The 26,051-nt window shown below is 38.9% G+C and overlaps 1 protein-coding gene across 1 annotated transcript in view; it reads right to left on the bottom strand.

The window, feature by feature from the left end:
- Window positions 1-1,810: 1,810 nt before the first annotated feature.
- The window catches only part of LOC125298449 (uromodulin-like), a 36,456-nt gene continuing 12,215 nt past the window's right edge, over window positions 1,811-26,051 (bottom strand). The window contains 8 exon segments of the mRNA XM_048249192.1: window positions 1,811-2,006; window positions 2,296-2,452; window positions 5,988-6,221; window positions 7,702-7,770; window positions 18,298-18,455; window positions 20,927-21,129; window positions 21,515-21,829; window positions 23,473-23,778. Of these exon segments, the coding sequence (XP_048105149.1) occupies window positions 1,998-2,006; window positions 2,296-2,452; window positions 5,988-6,221; window positions 7,702-7,770; window positions 18,298-18,455; window positions 20,927-21,129; window positions 21,515-21,829; window positions 23,473-23,778 (1,451 nt within the window). The 3' untranslated portion in view covers window positions 1,811-1,997.

Below are 26,051 nucleotides of genomic sequence, written 5' to 3'. Positions count from 1 at the left end.
AATTTGATGTGAAGTTATAATCCCATAGCCTTGACGAAAGTCAGCCATACATTTGCACAGACGTCTGCACTATTGTTGAGCAGCATGGTTTATATTCTACTGTCTCTTGATTCATTTGTAATGGAGACTGGTATTGTTATGCCATTCTCTCTACTGTATTCAAACCTGCAGGTGTCAGTCTACAGCTTCGTTAACATAGATACATTGATATTATGAGCTGCCGTTGAAACTTTTTTTTAAATTACGATTCTACACACCTCAAGAACGTCTTGACTCTTTATAAACAAGCCTCAAAGCACAAGTGAAATTTTGTGAAGTCAATTCTGTGTTAGGTTATGTGATGACACACTATTTTACTGTAGATCGTTCCATATGTAGATCGTTTAATTGCCCCTTGGGGATGAATAAAGTGATTTGAATTGAATTGAATATTCAGTTCACAAAGCTAATGTTTTCAAAATCAAAGACTGGTTTGTGTTCAGAAGGTCAATGAGAAAGTCCACATTCCACGTTTTCATATCGACCTAAATTAACGAGGTGTTGGATCAGTCTGGTTCTATTTTAAATAATTCACGCCTCTTTCATAAGGCCGCCTTGATTTTGAACTTGCGCACTGTGGGTGTGACAGAAGCAGGAATGGGAGAATACGGTAACACAGAAGTGCATAACTGAAGCTTTTGCATGATTTACGCGTGAATGGGAGAATTCACAGGACAATGCTTTATTAACTGCCCCTGTGTATTAATCTCATAGCTGAAGACATTTTGCCAAATCAATGTATAAACCGTGGTACCACAATGCTGTGCCCTCTTTGGGGATGTGCACAAAATGAAGGTTATATATATACATATATATATATATATATATATATATATATATATATATGTGTGTGTGTGTACTGTATATAAATTATAATGATCGATTATTAAACAATTTGGATTAACTTGACGTGACATGAACTTGACGTGAACACATGACACTGTCATGACATATGAACCGTAACCCTAACCCTACTCTAAAACTAACTTGTTATGACAAAAAATGAATGACACTTAATAACAGAAGCTTTATGTCATAAACGTTTATGACTTGTATATGACACGTTCATGACACTGTCATGTCGCTCTTATGTCGATACTGTCAAGTAAAGTGTAACCCCAGTTGGTTTCCATGAAAATAAAAAATGAGTCTGGATAGAGAAATAGGACAAAATAAATAGGAAACAGGCATACTAAAAAAAATGTTTTATTATGTGTTATTGTTTTCATTTATTTGTTTGGTATAATTGTTGCACATTGTTTCAGTAAGACCAGGATATTGGAGGATAATAATGGCATAAGTGCAGATCAGAAGTACTTTGTATGCATATTTTACACTAGAAATCATGACAAATACAGCATGTTTAGGCTATACAAACTAAGCATACCGGTATTTCTACTCTAATCTAATCTACTCATTTCCATTATATTTTTTTATGTTTGTATTCATATAAATATTTTTTTTTTCCTGTGACAGTGAAAACGTGAAAGTTCAGTGTGATTAGTCTCAGCTGTTATGTAAGGGATAATGTATAGAACGCCGGTCATTATTGGGAAAATAAGTCCCGACAGGGCGAACCGGACCCCGATGCAGAGGGGTCTTGTTCCGCCCTGAAGGGATTTATTTTCCCACCAGCGTTCTATACATTATCCCGCTTATTACACGGCTACTTGCCAAAACAAAATAATAAACTCCCCACAATATGACTTTAGCCTACATAGCCTATTTGTTACCGTTCATCGTGGCATTTGCTGAGTAACAAATAGCCTACTGTAGTTCGCAACAACACGCTGAACTTGAATCAAACATTCTTTAGAACACAGCTGATCAAGCGCCGAACGTTGGGAAGGCCCATTCAAGTGAATGGAGCATTCTGCAGCATTATGAAGAGCAGTGTAATAAACCGACATAATAACCATGTTTCAGTAAAGTCAGGATGTTGGTGAGGTCATCGACACTTAGCAGGTCTGTGAAGACAAAAAGAAACAGAGGTCAGATTTATGAGAATTAGAATCTGCCTCGAGACCAGTAAAGATAGTTTTTCATCCCAATATTTCTATGAATTATGATTCTTAATCCTGATTGCTATAATATTATTGTTTTGTATACTTGAAAAAAAAAAACCCCTAAAAACATTACAAATGGTAACAACTACATGAAATACATGATCAAACATATCACAGTATGTTTCATGTGTCTTTATTATAATGTGTTTTTCATAACTTCAGCATAACAATGACAAGCTTAAATACTCACAGGCAGACAGGACTCCACTCTGCGGTCACACAGCGTGACCCTGCACTGTACGCTGAAGTCCCCATAAATGCCCTGGTAGAGCAGGAGGGGCATCTCTAGACGAGCCCGCAGAGAAACCCCACTTTCCACAACATGCACTTTGCTGTCCACAGCACACCTGACCAGACAAACACACACGCACGCACGCGCACACACACACACACACACACACACAAACACACACACACACACATGTTTTTGTTACAAAAGTTTGTGTAATTCGATTTTGAGAGTTTTTGTTTCTTATTTTCTTGTTTTTTTCCGACCTCTTTTCAATCAAGATATGTCCTTAAAACAACACTTAACATTTGTTTTCAAAACTGTGCAACTCACCGAGCGGTTAGTGATGTTCCTTGATGTTCCAAAACAAGTAGGGTAGCGAAATATATTTTCTGTTGTGTTTTATTTGCCATTTTGTAAAATCCCAATGACTTCTGTTGGAAGACGCATTGCTTGTTGATATTACTGCGCTACCAGAGGGGTATTTCACAAAACCTAGATAAGGGATAAGCTGGGATTTTTTGGTTATCCTGGATGAATTTAGCCTTGACTTGGTTTCACAAAAGAGATGGCACATAAATTACCATGGGGATTTATTCTCTGCACCTAGCCTGGTCCTGACCAGGCTAAAAGCCAAGCTAAGTTAATTCTAATGGTAATTATGTTGTCTTATTGGCTCAGATAGCTGTCATTCAAATCAGATCTCCGTGCTATTTTTTAAGGAGCTTTATTCCATTTATATACTATTTGCTAAATGTATTTGCTTGCAAAACAAAACAGATTGTCTGCCTACTACCATATGGTTATTATTTTAATTGTGATAGCCTTATAATTAGTAACATAGGCCTAGGTACTTGTTGTTCGCTTCTTTTGTTGATAGGCGTTTGACGAATAGCCTGTAGTTGATTGGAAGTGGAGGGGCATGTTTTCGAAGGTGTTTTCAACTATAATTTTAAGGTATATCATACTATGTGCATCTTTGCAGTGGCAGGCACTTTCTTAATGACGTTGTGTGCCGAGCCAAGGAAGCACTCACACGTGGGTTCATACGTAAATTTGCATTCAGTTGGTCTACCACGCCTACTCCTGCTGTTTTACAGAAATAGCCATCATTCCCCATTCCAAAAAGGACAACTTTACTTCATTGTTAGTCTATATCAAAAGCAACATTCACTTTGTGTCAATGACGCTATTTTCCGCATCTTTTTTATTCCAACCGTGGGCACTTTGGAGCAGAAACGAGAACACACACACATCCTGAATTACATGCACCTGGCTTGACATATAGTTGCTCCTACTCATCCTGGATTGGCATTAATGACACGAGTTGAGCTAGGATGACCAGACAACGCTATGTCAAACCTCGCTTTATCACTTATCTTGGATGTCTTAATTCTGCCTTTGTGAAATACCCCTCTGAAATGGAAAGGGGGGCTGTTTACATTTGGTTATAGTCTGTCCGCGAGACCTTCTTTTACAGTCTATGCTTCAAACTCAAATATCTAGCCAAAGTTTATACACGGTTGTGAGGTATCTGAAAAAATAGTTCCACAATAGCAAATAGCACGGATTGAAATCATACATTGCGCCAATATATTTGTTTTTTAATCATCAAAGAACACCACTAACCACTCGGTGAGTTGCACAGTTTTGAAAAAGAACGTAAAGGGATGTATTTTGGGCACCAGCGCATGGCGTAAAGTTCGTTTTCCACCCGTGCAAAGTTTAATTCGGTGTTTTGCACGTTTATTCTTTAAACATCGCGCCCAGGGGTGTGGCAATTAACAACCTAGGGAGGGGCCTGGCGCGTTGTCTAAAAATCGCTATCATACACCACCTAAACCTGGTCAGAAGTCAATGGCGAGTGGTTCATATGCTATTTTAAGAGCGCATGTCATATTGGCAAGTGCAGCCACCATCCTTCTATCATTCATGAACGCACACCAGCGCACGTCCATGCAAAGCATTACAAATTGCACGGTTACAATGGGAAACATAACTAGAATAAAGATATTACGAAATACTGTACATCTCATGATGAGTAGTTATTCACCATCATTTGCAAATTGGTAATGACGGTTAAAAGTGATTAGGGGAGAGGCGAGAGAAACGTATGTAGCACAGCTGAAGACGCACTGTCACGAGATATAATAAGCAACTCCTCTGCAGGATAAATGTTGTTTTATTCAGTCATTTGAGCAATATTAGGGTAAGTGTTGCTTTTTCCAGCCTATGTTTTCGGTGGTAACCCATTGTCAGTCAATAGTGAAAGTAACTGCATAACTGTCTTCGTTGACTGACACCTTGGTGAAGTTAGTTTCACTTTGCCAATGACTTCAAATAATAGACGAGTGCAAATGCGTGAAAGCTATGCTAGGTTTTAGTAAAGCATGGTTTAAGAATGCCTATTCCATACTGTCTCGCAAGCAGCCTCCTTCAAATGCGCCGTTGAATGCCAAAATACTGATGCATTTATTTGACATATCGCGCTTTGCACCGTTAAAGGGAATGACAGATGTCATTCTCATTGGTTTAAAATGATGTTACGCCCCAAACACACCCATATGACTGATTAAAAAACCTAGGAAAACCTTGTTGCGCCATGCGCTTCACGTTTGATAACGAAACCCCTCCCAAATTTGCATAGACTTTTGACGAGTGACGATGCACTTTAGAATGTCATGATAGGGCCCTATGTGTTGTTTTAAGGACATGTTTGTGCATGCCAGTAGCCAGTCAGTGTGAAGCAGTCAAGGCGATTCTAAACGCGTCCAAAAGTCCGAGACAGGAACCATCGTCAAAATTTCTGTGTCCACCACTCTAGTTCATCCAAAACAAACCAGAAAAGGGACTCAAAGTGCTAAATACCGGAATTCTCCTTTAACTCATTGAGTGCCAAAAACGTAATATTACGTTTTTCCTTCCCATGCATTATAAACGTAATATTACGTTTTTAGCTTTTTTTAAAAATTACGAAACTTAATATTTCATGAAAGACGTTATATCTCCATTTCTAGACAAAAAAACAGCGATTTTGATGAAAACTAGCCACTGTTTAGCTTGGGATTTCTCAGGAACAGAGGCGTGTAGAAATACACAGTTTGCATCCACTGAGAGCTTAAAGTCTCACCTTTTAAACGAGCCATTGTATGTGTTCATAGCTATAACACAGAATAGGACAAAGCTTCCGAAAACAGCTTGGTATTCAATGAGTTAAGCATGTGAATCTGAAGTTAGAGACTAATATCTGAAACACACAGTATTCCTGTACAGTATTCAAAGGGTTATAAGTTGTACACAATATAAAAGTCAATTTTTAATGTATTATCTGATACTACTACACTCTTAAAACAAATGTGTTGAAAACGACACAACTTGTGTTGTTTTCAACACTCTGTGTCCAGATAGGGACAACACATTTTGTGCTGTTTACTTTTTTTAATTTGTTACACAATATGTGTTGAAAATAACACAGCTTGTGTTGAAAACAACACAACTTGTGTTGTTTTTTAACACATCTCTTTGTCCAGATAGGGACAACACATTCGTCTTAAGAGTATACTATTATCTGATATGCTAACTGTTAGCATCATGCACCCACATTGGTCAGCCCATTTCTTCTCAGGCCAAGCAGACCCAAGGAGAGCCCATACCTGTTCCTCAGCAGACGATACGGCTCATTGGGGGACAAGACCTCTCCAATGGAGCAGTCCTCCAGGACCAGCACGGTGTCCTGTGAGTGGCTCTCCACTGAGACGCCCAGGTACAGGGAAGTGCCAACGGGCAGGATGACCGTCCCGGCTGGGTACGGCTCGCTGTAGTCTGGGTAACGGTACAGGGACATGGAGGTCTGGATGGGGGGACCCACCTCTACGACTCCCTTCAGGCTAAACACACAGGACAGAAAAACACACATATAAAACTGTATCCTGTAGACTGTTCATCCATTATCTTACAGGTGGGGAGAGGTGCATATAATGATGAATGTAATCTGGCATCAATCAATGACATGATGGGTTCTCACTCTCTCTTTCTCTTTTTCTTTCTCTCTCTCTCTCTCTATCTCTCTTGTTCTATCTATCTCTCTCTCTCTCTCTCACACACACACAAACAAATACAAATGGCTAATTTCTCTATAGCTCCTAAATGCACCGAGAGCAGACAAGAGAGAGAAAGAGAGGTATTTAGAGTCATTCCATGTGAAATCAACAGATGCCTTCCACCTGACCATCTTGGATTTGCTTCATACTTTGGGCCCTATTTTCGTGGTCTAAAACACATGGTCACTAGGCAAAAGCTTATGAAAATTTAGCAGGATGTCCAGTCCACATTAGGAGTGTTTTCGTTACCAAGCGTCAGGCAGATGGTGCAACACGGCATTCCTAGGTTTCTTAATCAGTCAAGGGTGTGTTTTAGGTGCAACATCATCCTCCTCTGCAGGATACATGTCCTTAGGTTTTTTATTCAGTCATTTGAATTATTGGAGTAAGTGTTGCTTTTTTCAGGCTATTCAGCCAATAGTGAAAGTAACTGTGTATAACTGTTTTGTCGTTGACTATGAGACCATGGTGAAATTAGTTTCTCTTTGCCAATGAGTTCAAATAATAGACGTGCAAATGCTAACCTAAGGACTTTGGTTAAACTTGTATACTGTTGCAAACTAACCTGAAATAACACACGTTCAGCAACTTTGTGGTAGTTCTAGCAAAACTATGTTAGGTTAGTTTATCAACTGTCTCTGGGTCTAGAAACTAGAGATCAAGTGAGACAGTGACACATCACGAACAAAGTTATTTTTCTCTTTATTTATTTCATTGGGAAATACAATTTCAATGTCTGAATGTTAGGAAGACATGTGACTTGAAGACAATGGGTTCGTAACATTGCTGAATGTAGGGAAATTCTGCAGATGAATCCAAGCTAACATTTTTTCTATGCATGCAGACGCCAAAGACTGAGCTGTATTTCACATATGTCCCTTGCTGGCCACCATTATTTTAAAATGGCACACGTACATGGAGAGTCGTCCCTGCACTATGTAGATGTAAATGAGGAAATCTAAGCCAATAGGTATGCTTCGAATTGGTGGTTTTGGTAATTAAACATGAATGGGGCCACATTTATGGATGGGAAATGTTGATTTTGCAACTTGATCAAACAACTGAAAATGTTACACAGGGGACCTTTAAAGGGAATGACAGATTACATTCTCATTGTTTTAAAGGATGTTACGCCCAAAACACTCATGACTGATTAAGAAACATAAGAACAAGCCCAACGTTTGATAACAAAACCACCCCGAATGTGGACTGGACACACCCCTAAATGTAGAGAATAAGACAAGAAAATGTTTAAATATGTATGCACCTGGTATTAGGTAGTGTCCGTGCTTTGACATGCCTGGATATTGGATCTGGCTCAGATTGTACGCTTTTCCTGGAGAATAAAAATAAATGTTTAACATTATAGCCTTCTCTAATTCCATTCTTTTATCATTCTTTGAACTGTTCTTGTGTCCGCCCAAACAATAAGACACACTGCGATAACCTTAGATGTATCCTCTTTACAGTCATCTGAATTCTACCTTACCTTTTTCAGAATTGTGTTATTCACACAAAATGCAAAGATTAACATAGTACAGGTACATTTACATTTTAAAGTTCTTTATTCCAGCTATCCTCTGCTAAATACTCCATTATTATTGCACATAAACACTACTGCACATTAATAATTATAGTGGATGGAATCCACTATCTTGAAATCTCCTGGCTTCTTCTTCTTCTTCTTATAACCTTTTCTTTTTACCTTTTCAAAAATGAATGCGGCTCTAACCGCTTAACGTACAGACATGTTGAACCGTTGTGTAGGTCTGGAATTGGACAAGAGAGTTATCATTTCAGATTTTTTGAAAAGGTTGTACTTTTTGAGAAATAGGGGATTAAACATGTTAAAAAATGTATTTTTCTCTATCACAAAGGGGCTCATATAGAAGGGTCGTAAAGTAATCAGGTGCAGGTCCACCTGCATACAATCAGGCGCTCCCTAAACTAGTCCTACACATCCTGTAATTATTTGCTTTTGAACCACACTGCTCAATTCTCTTCAAGACAGTTTACGTTCTTGGTGTCTGCCTTGTCCAACAAACTACGGCGAAACAGACATTTTCCTACCACACCCAATGTAAGTTACAATTCATTTGTATTTTCTATACGAATGGAGTATATGTTTATGGAGTATAAGTCTGTTTTTAACAACTCGGATAGACAAGAAAGCAAGCAAGCTTGCGTTACCTGTCATCAATTAGCAACACACTCGTAGCTGCTACGTCTAGAGAGGACGTTACGTTTAACTCTAGTTAATTTGATAATATTAGTATTACGTCGAGTAAGTTCATAACTTGATTAAGCGATAACTGAGGATTCAGTAGGTAAGTTATTACGTTAGCTAGACCTCGGGAATGTTTCTAGGTTCACGGTTGTGTGCAGTGGCGGTAGTGCTAAGCCTTCACACTCAAATTGTCAGCCGCCTTTCCTAGCGTTAGCTGGCCTGACGAGGGAAATGGCCTTCTATGGCAAACAGTCACTGGCTGAAACTTAGCCTTCCTTTTGAACTACGTTTGTATGAGTGGTAGGTTGTGGCGTAAAATGACTTGATTGTAGGCTTAGCTGTTAGTTTGTTGTTCAGTTGAACATATTTATCTAACAACTGTCTCTTTTTATCCCCCCTTATGTTAGGTGCCACTTCACTCTGCTACTGGAGGATCAGGCTGACTGCAACTGCTATGGATGTTATAATGAATGGATGGCAGGAAAGCACAGCAGACGTGAATTTCTAGATGAAGAGTGAATAAATGCACTTGCTTAACTGATAACAAGTTGTCAATGGTTATTTATGCAAGCTTGTGTAGCCTAAACCAGACATACCTAGGCCTAGCCAAATTTATCCTGGCTGTAGATAACGCAGGATATGAATTTCCCAATATTTTGCCAGATTAGGCTAATAGTGGTTTACAAGGTTTAATACCAAGTGAAATACCATTGAAATCACGTTGATCTTTAGTTTGGTTGTAATTTCAACATTGTTTCAATATTAATTTTAGTGGAAATACCATTGAAATCCTGTCTATCTGTAGTTAGAATTTCAACGTCGCTTTAATATTAATGAAGGGTGTAAAAGTGATGAACCGGGACGAATGAAACACTTTTTAATGAAGCGTAATTTACAAAAACATTGTAAAACACTGAAAGTTAATATTTTGTCACTAGCAACTTACATCTGTCCTCTGTCAAATACAGTTGCATTTACAGCTCTGAACAAAACCGTTCAAGAGTTATTTAAGGATAAGTCGAACGTGCGTTTTGTTCTGGCTGGGGCAAATTAAATAGCATGGGGGACGAATGAAACATACAGCTTAAATTATGTAAACTTCCAACAACTTCAATATTTGACAACATCTATCTATAAAGCAAGAAGTGTCTGTGTGTGTGTGTGTGTCTGTGGCACGCATATCTCGCTGACCGTTTGTCAGACTGACCTAAGATTTCGTATGTGGCTCGCACGTGGCACAAAGGTGTGCACTCTCGATTTTGAAGATTTTTGAATGCATATTTCAAAATATGCTTATTTACGTAGGACGTTTATCCCTGCACTGCACTGTTTCCAAGGGGACCAGTTTCAGGGGAGCTCCACCCCATGGATCGTGTACTGACAGTAGCTATGTCCAGAGAACGGGCTCTGCTAGGTCTCACTTTGATGATAGTCAGTCGCAATTTAAACGGATTACTTGGGAACCGCTTGTGGGTTAAGATGCAAGATGATTATCATGTCTGACCTCAACAATAAAGACTCCCTGTATGCAGTTTGCTTGCATAAAATGATTACTTGCAACAACACGCCAACAAACACGGGTATGTAGTGACCACTCAAATAGCCCAGACTACTATGGACTTTCAAGAGACTTTGACTAAAACGACAATTCCGACTGCAAGGTCCCAAATTGAAACGAGCGATAGCCTAATGCCACATAGCTAACGTTAGACAAGTTGCAGACTGAGCGACGGCACTTATCACGCCATCAAACACGGGTATGTAGTGACCACTCAAAATAAAAGTATGTGCAAGCTTCGAATAGCATTAGGAAGTTATTCAGTAAGCTATACACATTTAACTCAAAACAGTTGTCATTATGTCATTCTGATCTGTAGAAATGTCACATGCAGCCATGCCTAAATTTATTAGAGGCCACATTAATTATAGGCTAATATATTATAATATTCAATATTTATTATTGAATGCTTAGCTGGAATGATGTTTCCCTATCATCCTATTTTTAAAGCAGGCATACCTGTGGGCATGTAATTGAGCTACGGGTTTTCTTCAGGAATGGAATGTTTGAACGGGCACTGCACTAGTATCATGAATGGTACTTCAAGTATGTGTTATTATGACCGAAGCTAGCGAAGCGGTCATATAGGGATTGTCAAAGTTTTTTTTTTTTTCCCCCGTCATCTACTTTGGTGGGTATGTAGCCCCACTAGACTTTTTCGGAAAAATTTAGTTTGGTCCCCGGGGGCCACTCCCCCACCGCGCTGGGTCCCCCGAAACCCAAAAAATGCAGTTTTTCCTCAATAACTACCTGAACCGTGGCATTTATGGTATGTTGGTCTCAAGGGCCCACATCAACCTGGCCCATAATCACTAATTTGTGATTTGCACCCCCACGGTAAAAAATGAAAATGCAATATCATTCTGCTTTAATCGCCCCTATCTTCAGTTAAGATGTTCAGAACTGCACCAAATTTTATGTGTATGATTGACCTGGCATTCTCTGGGGGTAGGCCAAGTTTCGTAGAATTTCATCCATGGGGGGGTCAAAAAAAATTAGCTTGTGTGTACATTTAGTGACTGTACACTCATTGGCCTGTAAATGGCGGTGCACACATATACACATGCACACACACACACACACACACGGGCACCCACATACTATGGGTATTAGAACGGCCGATACATAATTACAAATTCAGTAGGATTAAAAGATAAGTAGGCGATAAGTAGTCATTTGTCCACTAGATGGCGCATCGTTGCAGTGAGACGTAATTTTGTTGGAAGTTAAAAGTGGGTTGGAAAAACAATGGACGCTTCCTACAAGGACTGTAGTTTACCGCAGAGAACGTCTAATAAGGATAGGATGATGTTGACATGAAATGTAATTCCCATTTCTTCTTGAAGCCAGAAATAAATCTGAGGATGTTTATCGGACATGCTTGGTTTTACTGCAGGTAATGTTAATCTTATAATATCAATAAGGACCTAGGTAATGTTACCGTTAGCGTTGGTTGAGTGATGGAGGCCAATTTGATTGATTGCATTTTGTAGAAAACTATAAATGCGGTTATACCAAGCAAATTGATAGCAGCACTGTAATTGTATCTTTGACTGTCATTTGTTGCACGTGCTACAAAAATCATTCTGTGCAATGGAAGATTTACCAACGCTACACCGGTCTGATACAGTTTTGCCTATACATGCGTGGAGACTGAGACGCCTGTTTATTTTGTTTTAAGTGTGTGCAGGGTGTGAGAGGGGAATCGATGTGCTTTGATTCCAGCTTGGTAGTTGTAGTCTGTGAAATTAAAAAGCATGTGTGTGTGAAGTATCCAAACAATGACACCTTCATTTCATTATGGCTGCTTTAGCAACACACCTTAAGCTACTGTGTAGTGGGTCCCATTTAGAAGTGGCTACTTCATTCACGCTTTCCTTGACTCATGGAGCTGCGTGAATTTTATTACAACTTTTCGCCAATGATATGGCAGTTTAAGTCCGCTTTGATCCTGGTTTCCAAAGAGATTTTATTTGTGTAAGCCAGCATAGCCTATTGACAATTTATGTTGTAAATAGGCCTACCTTATAAGCCTACCTGTAGCTTAGGGAAGCTAACAGCTTTCTATTAGGATCTAGTTTGTTAGTTACAGTTTTGTCATAACTCCCTGATGCATTTTTGCATTTAGAATTGAGCGTGGATATCTCAATCGGAAAATTAAACAATATCGGGTGCCTATGGACTAGGCTGGGTGAACCCAGCCTGATCTGCCCGCTATTTATTTTTTGATTTCTTAAAAGATTGGGCTTGGTCTGGTGAAAGCCAGACTAGCCATGGACCCTCAGTTACACAATGCAAGGGAACATGAATCAGCCTATATTTGCACGAACAATAACGGACAACAGCTCTTCAACTTTGGCCCGTTAAAATGTGTATGAACAGTCTAGCAACGCATTTCATCAAGGCCTATTTGGACATGTCAGTTATTTGCACCACTGGTTAGATGTAAAACAGCATTTCGTTTCAGACTACTGTTACTTAATTTGTGCATTAACAATAACGTTTTAGACTACTGTTACTTAATTTGTGCATTGACAATAAAGTATTACATGAACTAAAGATGACTAAAATCTTATGTAGAAGAAGAAACATTCACAAAAAATCCATCCATCCAAAACTGACCTTTGTTTTTGATAGCTGTTGAAAACGGCATGCAACTGACAGAGATGTTTTTGTTTATAAATAAATAAATAAATAAATAAATAAATAAATAACATTATGCTGATACCTTTTGCTTTTCCCAAATACAACGTAGCCTACAGGTGTAAGTGACCTTTCATCAATCCAGTTGCAATGGATGAACTGTGATGAACTGCCCTACTTGTGATTGTTTAGAGATTTTAAAGGTTTTATAACAATGCTACATCTTCTTTGGCTATTCTACAATCTATTCACCTTTTCAGCACCAGTTGGCTACTTTCTGTGCAGCCTTTTACACACACTCAGGCATGCCAAACAAGCATACACAAAAGTTTCAAGAGTGGGGGATGGAGTAAAATATGGAGACAAATTGAAGTGTGATTTATTTTCGCGGAACGGATGTACAGGACTGAGCGGTGGTCATATTTTGTACCGCTTTGCGGTACATCTAGTTTTCAAAGGTGATTTAAGTAAGGAAGAGCATGGTCCAAAGTAAAGTAACTAGGACTGAAACTACATAAAATCGTCAAAGTGAATCATTTGTGTCAACTCGCCGCAATGTAGATTTATTAACGCACCCGTGATGATCTACATCTCCATTTAAACCAAATGTTTTAGAGCGCACGTTGAGAGATGTATCCAGGGCAGGGCTGTACCTACACATATTTGTTGCACGTGCTACAAAAATCCTTCTTTGCGATGGATGATTTAGTAGCAACGTTACACCGGTCCGATACAGTTTTGCCTATGGCTAATACCGTGAGACTGAGATGCTTTTTGTTTGTTAGAAGTGCGTGGGTGTGAGAGGGGAGTCGATGTGCTTTGATTCCAGCTTGGTAGTTGTAGTCTATGCGATTAAAAAACACGTGTGTGTGTGTGTGAAGTATCCAAACAATGATAACGCTTTCATTATGGCTGCTTTAGCCACAGACCACCTTGAGCTACTGTACAGTGGGTTGGGTTCTATTTAGAAGTGTCCACTTCATTCGCGCCTTGATTAACACAGCTGTGTGAAATGTACTACTGATATGCAAAACTATTAACTTTTCGCCAAGAGGTGGCAGCTTAAGTCCGCTTGATACTGTAAGCCATTGGTTCCCAAAGGAGATTTTATTTGGGTTGCCATAGCCTATTGACAATTTATGTTGTGTAATAGGCCTAGCATAGGGCCTACCTTATATAGCTTATGTTAACAGTCACGGCTTTGTCATAACTCCCTCTATGAATTTTTGCATTTAGAATAGCTCTGAAACCGGGGGTGAACACGTCGCAGGGGGAGCGCCAGTGCGTGGATATCTCAATCGCAAAATTAAACAATATTTCTATTGGGCGCCTACCATGGACTAGGCTGGGTGAACTCAGTGAACATGACCTCTCTTCTTGATAGCTGTTGAAAACTGCATGGAACTGACAGGGATTGTTTTGTTTAATAATAAATAAATAAATACATCATGCTGCTACCTTCTGCTTTTTCCAAATACAATGTAGCCTACAGGTGTACATCATCATTCATCAGTCCAGTTGCAATGGATGGACTGTGATGAACTGCCCTACTTGTGCTTGTTTAGATATTTTACAGGTGTACATCAACATTCATCAGTCCAGTTGAAATGGATGGACTGTGATGAACTGCCCTACTTGTGCTTGTTTAGATATTTTAAAGGTTTTATAACAATGCTACAAATTTTTTGGCAAGTGCTACAAATCTATTCACCTTTGCAGCGCCAGTAGGCTACTTTGTGTGCGGCCCGCAAACACACATTCCAAACAAGCATACACAAAAGTTTCAAGAGTGGGGGATGGAGTAGAAGATGGAGACAAATTCATCAATATGATTTATTTTCGCGGAATGGATGTACAGGACTGAGCGGTGGTCATATTTTGTACCGCTATGCGGTACATCTAGTTTGAGATAGATTGCTGCTGGGCTATATGTCTTGGTTAATGTCTGTTAACAACTCATTGCCGTCATGGTGAGACGTGTATCTCGCGGTTATGGAAATTAACCCGTTTAATCCCAACGGTCACAATTGTGACCGTACAAAAAAATCTTGCTCTTGTGCCTTTAAAACTGTTACTGGATGAATTATCAATACATTTCTCCCAATAATAGAAACCTGAAAGGGTCTCAGTTAAATATCTGCAGTGCCAAATGTGTAGTGTAATTTGTCACATGGCCAGAGCTGCTTATGTTTTGGTTGCACCCTGACCAGAAAATGTCCACCCAAAAGCTCCCAAACTAAAGCTTAGAAAAGTATGTTTATGTAAACATAGGAGAAAGATTTTTGGTACACATCATCTTTAAGGTGTCTAGTATGGAGGGATGCAATTGAAATATATGAACTTTGTTCAGCGTTCTCATAGCATGAGTGAACATGATGATGGTCACAATTGTGACCGTTGGGAAACAACATAGTCCGATTTTAGGGATTTTCACACATTTCATTGTACAATCATCTAATTTCCACTAAATTCCATTCAGAGATGATAAGGGGACATTGTCCTAGGTCTGTTCTTTACTTTTAAATTTGTATCACATGGCATTTCTCAACATGGCCTGAAATTCTCTATTATATTCTAAGTGTGCCAATTTTTACATAGAAAATCTATTATACCACACTATTATACATAGCTATTGTAATAGCTGATTTTCTATGCTGTTCTTTATTTTAATTTCATTCAGTCATCAATCAATCAGTCACTTCCTGCACATATCGGATCTAACTGACTGCCCAGATTTTACAATCACACCTCAAAAACAGTAAATCATTATACTTATTGACTATTATATTACATATGTCACATATAAACAAGGTGGTGGGGGTATAATCAACTTGCCAGTCAGCCTGTTGAAGACATATTGGCTGAATTTATGTATAGACTTGCAGTAGACATGAACAACCTTACCAGAAAATGTATTCCCCACCCCTTTTCCCCAACAATACCCCTCCACTTATGTACAGTAAAGGGCCTCTGCCACAGGGACCAGTCAGATGAACCAGAAGCAGAGCTTGATGTGATCAAAAATAAAGATCAAGTGTCTCAAAAATCTGCTCTCACACTATTGTATGTCCAAATTACAGAATGTTTCCTGTTATGCATTTAGAACCTTAATTTGGTGGTAAAATTAATCAAATTTAGCAATATAGTGGATACCACACCCCTCTGAAACTAGATTAGGCCAATAACTGAGGTCAGAGCAGGCCCCTATGCTCCTCAGGTTTATATGTAATAGGATTATGGACAGGGGTCCTGTGTTCCCCAGGTCAAGCATTGTATGTTTCCAGGGTCCTCCAGCTTTATAAAGCACATAATAGGTACCCGAATAAGCATAGGTTCCAGGATACATAGGACACTGGGAATATAGGGCCTTATGAAGATGGCAAGTTACTAAGTCATGCTGTGATGAAAATATGTTTCACCAAAACTGGGACACTGGGAACATAGGGCCTTATGAATATAAGGCCTTTGGAGCATAGGGACCAGGTAACATAGGTGCACTTCATTTAGTGACCTTAACAATACCACTGAGCAAAGGAGACCAATTGCTGGTCCAATGGAAAGGCAATTAATGGCATTGGAAGTATGGCAGTAGACTTGCAGGACAATCTGTTGTGTAATTAATCAATTAATTAAATAAATAATTATAAAATTAAATAATACAACAATAAACAAACAAACAAACAACATCTCTTTTTGTAACATTTGTGGTTGCTGTTGTATTGTAGGGTTGTGTTGTTTACACTATAGTCATAATAGTGTGATATAATGCCTTTTCTATGTAAAAATCGGCACACTTATAATATAATAGAGAATTGCAGAGGCAATGTTGAGTATTGTATTGTGATACAAAATTAAAAGTAAAGAACAGACCTGGGACAATGTCCCCTTATCATCTCTGACTGGAATTTAGTGGAAATTAGATGATTGCACAATGAAATGTGTGAAAATCCCTAAAATCGGACTATGTTGTTTCCCAACGGTAACAATTGTGACCAAGCATAAAACACTCTTTTTCACCCACTTTTTCAGGAAAATTTGAAAAAATAGTGATTGATTACTTCAAAGGGTTACTCAAGACACATGATTTTGATATATTCAAGTCTGGGAAAAATTTGGGATTAAACAGGTTAATATAGCTAGAATAATGCATGTTTCGAATTATATAATGTTTCTATAGTACAAAATGTTATTTCACTCTGTTTTTATGTGGTTAAAGATATATCCAAATAAGTGCCCTTCATGACCCACAGGCTGTCAGTCTCCATAGGTTAACATGGAAAAACTCGACTCCCTACCTGATAGCCCCAAATATATTTGCATCTTTCTACAACTGCTTTTCCATGTCTCATCTGCATAAAATATAGTATAAACACAGATATGTGTGCATTAACTTAGAATAAATGGGCTTTACTGCCTGGTCGGGACAAATGAAACAGGTGTTTCAATTGTCCCGCCATAGACATTTAGCATTATAGGCTGTTGTGCATCCAATACAAACAAACATGCAATGTGAACGTCTGGGATTGGGGAGATCACTAAATTTTGAATAAGCATGAAGTCAAACCTTTAAATGAAAAACACTCTTTAATAATCAAAAAAATAAACCACTAATGAGGTATACTTGTGACCATCAAAAATCGTTTATCGCCTTTACCTCCGTGATAACAGGACGTAACAGGAAGGCATTTGGCTAAGCAATGGAGGTTAATATGCTCTATGATTTGTCCAAATGATGTCTGTCTATCATCGTTGCACTCGGAGAAAACCGGAATGTTTCATTCGTCCCGTGTTTCAATCATCCTGGTTGTGCCCTAGAATCAATGATTTTTTAATGTTGACAAAGTAATGTTGATTTAACATTACTTCAATGACTAATTGTTATCTGGGTGCAGAATGAGCAGTCATTAACACCAAATGAAAGCCCCGTTTTGTAGGTAGCCTATTGCATTGCATACAATTAGGCTTTCTCTGAACTACATTTTCCAAAGGCCAACTTTCGTGCTTATTGTGTCACAACTTCAGAACGGCTTGACTCACATGCTTCAAATTTGGTGTGAACATTTGTATGGACTCAGTGATTAAGTCAAATGTCAAGGTCAAACCCACCTTGAATGTGATATCTCAAGAACGCCAGACACACAACATTTTTTGGTAAGAGGGTTTGTATGAACTCAAAGATTAAGTGATTCAATGTTTTTTTTTCAGGAATCTCCCCACCAACATTTAGCCAGCATCTTTCCATCCACTATTGTAATTCCTCTGGCATGACATTTCTATTTATTAACTTATTAACCTCAATTAACTTGCTACAATTAGAGAGAACAGACAGCTAGCTAACTACTAGTATTATTTTGTTTTTCCATTTTGATAGTCAATGATAACAAGCTCTTAGAAATGTGCTGTAATTGAATATTAATAAGAAAAATATAACTTACATCAAAAAGGGTCTAAGGACAACATTTAAGTTGGTCTCCCTCTGAAGTGGGTAGACGCAGGAGAAAGGAAAGTTCATTGGCTTGTAGTAGTGTGTGCTTCCATCAGGGAGGAAGTACAGAAATAACGCGTTGGAGTAGATGTTGTGTGTGCCATTGGTCTGCAGAAAAGATAAACATTTTTTGTAACTACTGAATGTTACAAAAAAATAAAAAATAAATTCTGAATGGTAACATGATGTTATTCATGTATATATGAATAGTTGTAGATACATAAATAGTATTTATAAAATATGTATTGAATTAATTTGTATATATATTGTACATATCCCCAACATACTTACAGCACACTGCCCCCCCCCCCAATACACAGCACATTGTCTCATGAGGAAGCTTCTCCAACACACATATTGCACACTGCCCTCTCCCCACATACACAGCACACTATCCCATCTCCCCTGTCATCCCCCCAACACACACACCAAGACCCCTGGCAGTTGGGTTAGCCCCTTGAGCCGTGGATCTGCCCAAGGTTTCTTCCTTGGTAAGGGAGTTTTCCTTGCCCCTGTTGCTCTTGGGTACTCCTTGTTGGTGCCCCCCACCCAATCCCAATCCTCCCCCACCTTTTTTTATGCAGCCCTTGCCACTTAATCTACTAAACCCCTCTTCTACTGCACTTTTTACCCCCCCCCCATTAATGCACAAATAGGCTGACACCAGACATAATTTCACTGCATTTCTTACTTCCAGTAACTATATGCATGTGACAATAAACTTCCTTGTATCCTTGTATTCATTTCTGCAATTAATAGTGAACTAAACCCGTTTCTAAATACTGTTGCAAAATGCAGTATTATTAACCCTCTACACATAGCAGTCAACCCTCCTATTTTTTTCAGGGTTTCTCACATATTTTAACTTTTGTTCCACTGTCTTGCCGTTGTAATATTTTCTTGTAAAATATCACATATTTATTTTAAGAGCGCATTATCAACAGTGATATGGGTGGGTGCACAACGCACCCGGCTTCTCTCAACCACAAACGAGCACCAGTGCACATCCATGCAAAACATTACAAATTACACGATTACAATGTGAAACAAAATTAGAAAAAAGATATTAAAAAAATACATCTCACAATGAGTAGTTATTCACCATCATTTGCAAATTGGTAATGACTGATAAAAGTGAGGCAAATATGAAGCACGGCTGAAGACGCACTGTCATGAGGTGTAAGCAGCAACTCCTCTGCAGGATAAATGTCCTTAGGTTTTTTATTCAATCATTCAAACATTATATAAGTGTTGTTTTTTTTTGTTTTTTGTCAGGCTATATTTTCAAAGGCTACCTATTGGGAGTCAATGGTGAAAGTTACTGTGTATAACTGTTTTGTCGCTGACTATGAGACCACGGTGAAGTTAGTTTCACTTTGCCAATGAGTTCAAATAATAGACGAGTGCAGATGTGTGTAGGCTATACAGTATACTCTGCTAGGTTTTAGTAAAGCATGGTTTAGTGCAGGGGTTCTCAATGTTTTTGGTTCCAAGGAACCCTTTTGGGGGAGAACATTTTCCGAGGACCCCCTCATAACCATAACAATTAAGCATGCCATTTGTATTCTCTGCAGTTGTGGCCAGGTCCACTATCCCATGTTTTTTGGCAGATTAGCAACTTTGTCAGTTTTGGTTTTTCCATCACTTGACAACATGGACTGACTCAAACATTTCTACACATTCATCAGCTTATGGTCTCCCGTGCAAGCAGATTCCTTCAAATGTGCCGCTGACTATCAAAATACCAATGCACTGTTTGAAGTTGCGCTGCTTGCAGCTTGCTGTTAAAGGGAATGACAGATGTCATTCTCATTGGTTTGAATGATGTTACGCCCAAAACACACCCATGACTGATTAAGAATCATAGGAACGCCTTGTTGCACCATCCACCCAATGTTTAATAATGAAATCCCTCCCAATGTTGTCTGGACATCCCACTTAATTTAAATAAGCTTTTGACTAGTGACCATGCGTTTTAGACCACAATAATATAATAAAATGTATTTTTGTTGAGATTACTTGCCTAAAACGAGTGTCATTTAATTCTGAGGTGGAAAAGTAAACATGCTTAGTTAAATCAAGTAAACTATACATAAATTGCTGAAGTTTGTGCTATAGGGCCAAGTCATGTTGGTAGGTTACTTCCAGGTATTATAGGTACATGTTATTTTCTTGTTTCTAATGTTTATTTTTTTTCATAACACTTTTATTATGTTTTCTTGGGATGTATGAAACGTAGAAAAACTATGACTGTGTGATTGTCAAGATTGCCATTTAGGAGAACTCTGGCCAATTTTAACATGGAGCTCAGTTGACCTCATTTAGTTAGTGCAGCAGCATTTAGTTTTGTCCAGTCTTGTGTAATAGTGCAACATTTGCCAATTGTTACAATTTTCAATCAGCAAGTAAAAGTCAACAATTGTTTGACTGAATGAAAAGTGCAAAAACGGAACAATTGTTTTTTTTTTTCAATCAACAAAAAACAAACAGGTAATTCTAAAAAAATCATTTGAAAATAAGTTCATATCACTGCTGACTGTACTGAATTTTCCCAGTAGGGGGCGACCCTAGATCCTCACCCGCAGGACAGTGCCACAGTCGCCGTCTTGACGTTGCGTTAGGATATACAAACTTCCATTATGCTCGCCTTGGGCAGTGCATTGTGGGAATGCGAGGTGAACACTGGAGGCGTTCAGGCCACTGCCCTCCACATGCACCCTGGAAAATTTGACTTCCAGATTGTAGAAACCACAGGTGAGGTCAAGGTCAAGGACAGAATTATCTGGCAAAAACAAGAATAGATAAGAATAACAACTGTATTATTATTATTATTATTATTTATTCAAATTAAAAAAGGACATTGAATGTAATTTCAGCATGCATGCATTGTTTCTAGCATGCAGAGGGACTGCCGTTTTTGTGTGACACTAAATTGGGTCTCAGTTCTATATGTCACCTTTACACACATTCATACATTCCTGCTAAAATATTTTTTCTGATCAGCCACCAAAAGTGGTAAGTATGCTAATCAATAAAATTGCACAATAAATACTTGTGACTGATAGTAAACAGTGAAACTTAAAGTGTAAGTTCAGTGTAAATTGACCCATAGTCCTGTTGTTCAAGCTCTTTAATAACCGGCACAATCTGAGCTCTCTGTTTCTGACCTGCACAGATCACCCCTGCATCCTCCTGGTGTCCACAGTTATGGCTGCCGAATCCCGAGTGTGGGCACATGCTTAGGGCCTCCTCGTTGCCAGCGCAGTTGACATCGTCCATCCAGATCTGACCAGTGCCCTGACCAAATGAAGCAACGCCTGGAGCAGCGAGCGCCTCTCCACAGTCCAACTGCTTGCAGACCACCTGGGCATTGTTCATGTCCCAGCCATCATCGCACACTGTCCCCCAGGTGCCTCGATACTTCACCTCCACTCGGCCAGAGCACTGACCACTTCCCCCAACGAGCCGGACGTTCTCCACATCTGCATGAGGAATAGAAACACATATAAAAAGGGAAAATAAGAAATTTATTTTCAAAACATGTATATGTATAGCTTACATTTATCAACAGGGTTGGGTCAGATTACTTTTAAATGTAATCCATTACTGACTACAAATTACATGGTCATTTTTGTAATCAGTAACGTAATCAGTTGGATTACCAAAAACATGTACTGTAACATTATCTGATTACTTTTAGATGACTTCAATAAATATGCCCATTAAGTAAAAGACACCACCACAGAATTGATGAAAAAATTCTCATTCTATTTTTCTCCACTCTTCTCCAAACATGCACAACTCAGCTTAACCTTTATAAGGGCACACCTGGACAAAGAATTTAGCTTTCGCTGGATTTTTTTGACCCAGGGACATGGCCTGAGATTGGCATAAAAAAGGGAAGCCTTAAACCCAAATGACACCATGTCCATTTCAATTGTGGGGGTGAGAAAATGATTATTTTGGGATGTTTTTCAACCAGGGGGACCTGGTGACTTTCTCAAAGTAAACAGTAACACTAAAACAAGAGGCTACATTAAGATTAGGAGGAAAAGATCAGGCAGTGTGCCGAGAGACCTGCCCCAATAGTATGTAAGTTAGTCAGTAAGTATATCTTTTGATCCCGTGAGGGACATTTGGTCTCTGCATTTATCCCAATCCGTGTATTAGTGAAGTTGAACCGGCAAGCCCAAAGGCCGAAGCCCTAACCAGTAGGCCATGGCTGCCCCAAAAGGCAGCATTTGAACATTAAACCACACAATGATCCAAAACATACAGCCAAACAAGGCAAAAATTGGTTAACAGAGAACAATATCAGCATTTTAGAGTGGACCTCCGTCAAAAAAGTGAGCACAAGGCCAAAGTGATGGCAAATAATCGTTCCTGCCTCAAAACCCAGATTGCTGCTGAAAAGGTGCAGTCTACAATCATTGTGGAGACATGAAGAGACTTGGTGGGTATTATGAACCATTTTGAGAGCTGTGGTGGTAAATAAAGATGTTTCCAGTGATTGTTTAAAAAGGGTATGAATCATTTTGAACACGCAATTTTTCATAAAAAGATACACACTTTTTTACCACATTGTCTTGCAACCTTTTGGCATATGCAAGTGTAATTTTAAGTAAGAACAATCATATTGGTCAAGAGAAAATCAATATCTGCCAGGGGTATGAATAATTTAAACTATATCTATATTTAAACTATAAACTATAAAAAAAAGTCTAAAAAGTGAACGTCATGTCAAATTAAAAGATAGCTAGGCTATCATAAAACAATTCCATTGTTTGCATAATAAAATGTAATCAGGTAATCCCCAACAATGTTTTTGAATGTTTTTTTATTGTAATCTGGGCTGATTATAGTTACTTGATTTTTGTAATCTGATTATGTAATCTAGATTAATGTACATGTAATCCGTTACTACCCAACCCTGTTTATCATCTACAACTGTGTTTACCCACTTCATCATAACAATTGCCACTGATTTCGCAAATTGGTTCTCTGTCCAGATAATTGATCTTCTGTGATGTTTATTTGTTGATAATTATATGTGGACTTGGTGTGAGTACTATTCTGACAGAAATACACCCACCACTGTGTGGTAGTAACTAAGGGATTTACTTACCTGCACACTCCACTCCAGAATCCTCTACATGTCCACAATTATGAGTCCCAAACCCGCTATGAGGACACTGTGTCAGGGAATTCTCGTTTCCGGCACAAGAGACATCGTCCATCCAGATCTGGCCACTTCCCTGTCCAAATTGGGCTCCGGAAAGAGCCTGGACAGCAAGACCGCAGCCCATCTCTCTACACACCACCGTGGCATCGTTTATGTCCCAGCCGTCATCACATACAGTGCCCCAAGTGTCATTGTGGAGGACCTCAACTCGTCCAGAACAGCGTGTGTTACCACCAACTAGTCGTAGTCCTAATTAATGAAACAGAAAAAAAAAAAAAACAGCAAATATATACATCTACACTGCATGCTATGCTGCAGGATTACCCGGGTCCATCAATATGACAGTTTACTCTGTAAGTGTTTTACAAATGACCAATGAACAACAGCGCTATTTTCTATTTTCAAAACTATAAAGTTATACATTATTGTGATTGGGGGTTGATTGCAAGACAATGGACATGGATATCCCAAGTTTTTTTTTTTTTCCTGTTGACAGCCATTGTGACAGTATATAAAAAAAACAAAGGCTTTTACAGCATTGTGCAAATAAAAAGTGACCAATATGCTGTAAAACACCCCTTTGTCAAAGCTATACACCACTGTAGATCATTTATACATTCTGACATTCCTGTCTGTCAGGTCACAATTAACAAAATGATTCATACCCCTGGCAAATATTGATTAAAGTGGATGGGATAGACTATCTTGAAATCTCCTGGCTGCTTCTTATTATAAACTTTTCTTTTTACCTTTTCAAGAATGAATGCAACTCTAACCGCTTAACGTACAGACATGTTTAAATAACCGTTCTGAAGGTCTGGAGTGGGGCAAGAGAGTTATATATATTTTTAAAAGTTTATACTTTTTGAGAAATAGGGGATTAAAAATGTTAAAAAGCTAATTTCCCCCCACTTGAATGGCTGTGATGTCATAATGGCCTAAAGGCAGCTGCACTCGTTAAGCTCCCAGAGTAGTTCCCGGGCTAATTAGAACACTGGCACAGGTGTCACCTGTGAATCCAACTGTCTCCGCTTCTAATGCATACAATCTGGTGCTCCTTAAAATACACATCCCATAATTAACTTGTGCGCATTGCAGTAGCGTTCTCCTTGCGTCTGTAACGGATGCCAGCTAGCTTAGCTGTGCTTGTGGAACGTTGGTAAACCTCACTCCCCGACGCCACAAGAGTGCTGCTGGCATGCAAGCCAGTAGCCTGGGCTATTGGCTCAATTGTTAGCGTGCTTGCCTCCCGATCCGAGGTGCTGCTATTCGCGTGTTCGAGTCCGGGCGTGTGCAGGGCTGAATCGCGCAGGTTCAACACAACGCAGGTTACACGTCATTGATTCCTACAGGCACTGCTGTCAAGCATCCTCTTGAAGAAAGTTTATGTTCTTGTTGTCTGGTTCGTCCAACAAACGAGGACGAAACGGACGTTTTCTTACCACACCCAATGTAAGTTACAATTAATTTGTGTTTTTTTTTTTCTAATGGAGTGTGTGAAGTCTGTTTAAAACCAGTGGCGCAAAAAGTGGGCATGCACTATATGCGGCGCATAGGGGCGCAGAACCATGGGGGCGCCAAAGCGATGGTAAAAATAATAATATTAATAATAATAATAATAATATATCTGGTGCATTCTATATGTAGCTACTGTTGTATGTTTCTAAATCATTTCTGCATTTCCTCAATGTTAACATTTTAGAGGACTTACAGGCTAGAGTAGGCGCCCTATCTCATAAGATTCTATCATAGAATTTTGACATAGAAGAGGGAGTGGGGGCGCCGTGAGCGCTGAGTGTGCAGGTACGAGTAGTGAGTTTTCGTCTATGGGAAAAGATGGATAAAGCAAAAAAGCTGTCGGGGGCTAAAATAGAAAAAGAAAGGGAAATTGAGATGGCATGTCAAGGGATGCGACAGTGGATGGTGAAAAGCAACAGGTAGGATTTAAAGTGTGACGTCTGTGCTTGGAAGCACACGTTTCATGTTCATGTTATTCATGTTACCAGAATAACTAGCGTTTGCTAAGCATATGCCGATATAGCCTATATTCCATTCAGATAGCTAGGTGGCTACCATGCTCATACTGCACTTTTAATGGCAAACTGCAAACAGAAATGTCACACTAGCAACAACTTATTACATGATTCCATTTCCTAACAATGAAGACTCCTTGTAATAACTTAATATTGTGCTGTCTATGTGGCGCAAACAAAGGCTAGAGTTGAATCAGCCTTATCCTTTGTGAGCAACAGCTGGCAAAAGGATGTTATGAGAACCGTTTAGACTCTCTTAAAGTGACAATGCGACATTTAACAATACTTCAAGTTCAAATCGGCAGAATTTCTTAAAAAATAATGTGTAATACATTATTGGCCTTTTGTTTTACTTGTTTTACTTTTACTAGTTGTTTGTATAGTGTATTTTGACTAACATGACATTAACCATTGAAAATCAAGAAATAAAAACAGCATTTGATTGTACAAAATCAATTTCATGGATCCACTAAAGCATTGCTATTTGTT

This window comes from Alosa alosa, chromosome 7 (assembly GCF_017589495.1).
Source record: "Alosa alosa isolate M-15738 ecotype Scorff River chromosome 7, AALO_Geno_1.1, whole genome shotgun sequence".
Classification (NCBI taxonomy): domain Eukaryota; kingdom Metazoa; phylum Chordata; class Actinopteri; order Clupeiformes; family Clupeidae; genus Alosa; species Alosa alosa.
This window is presented reverse-complemented; position numbering and strand designations above follow the sequence as displayed.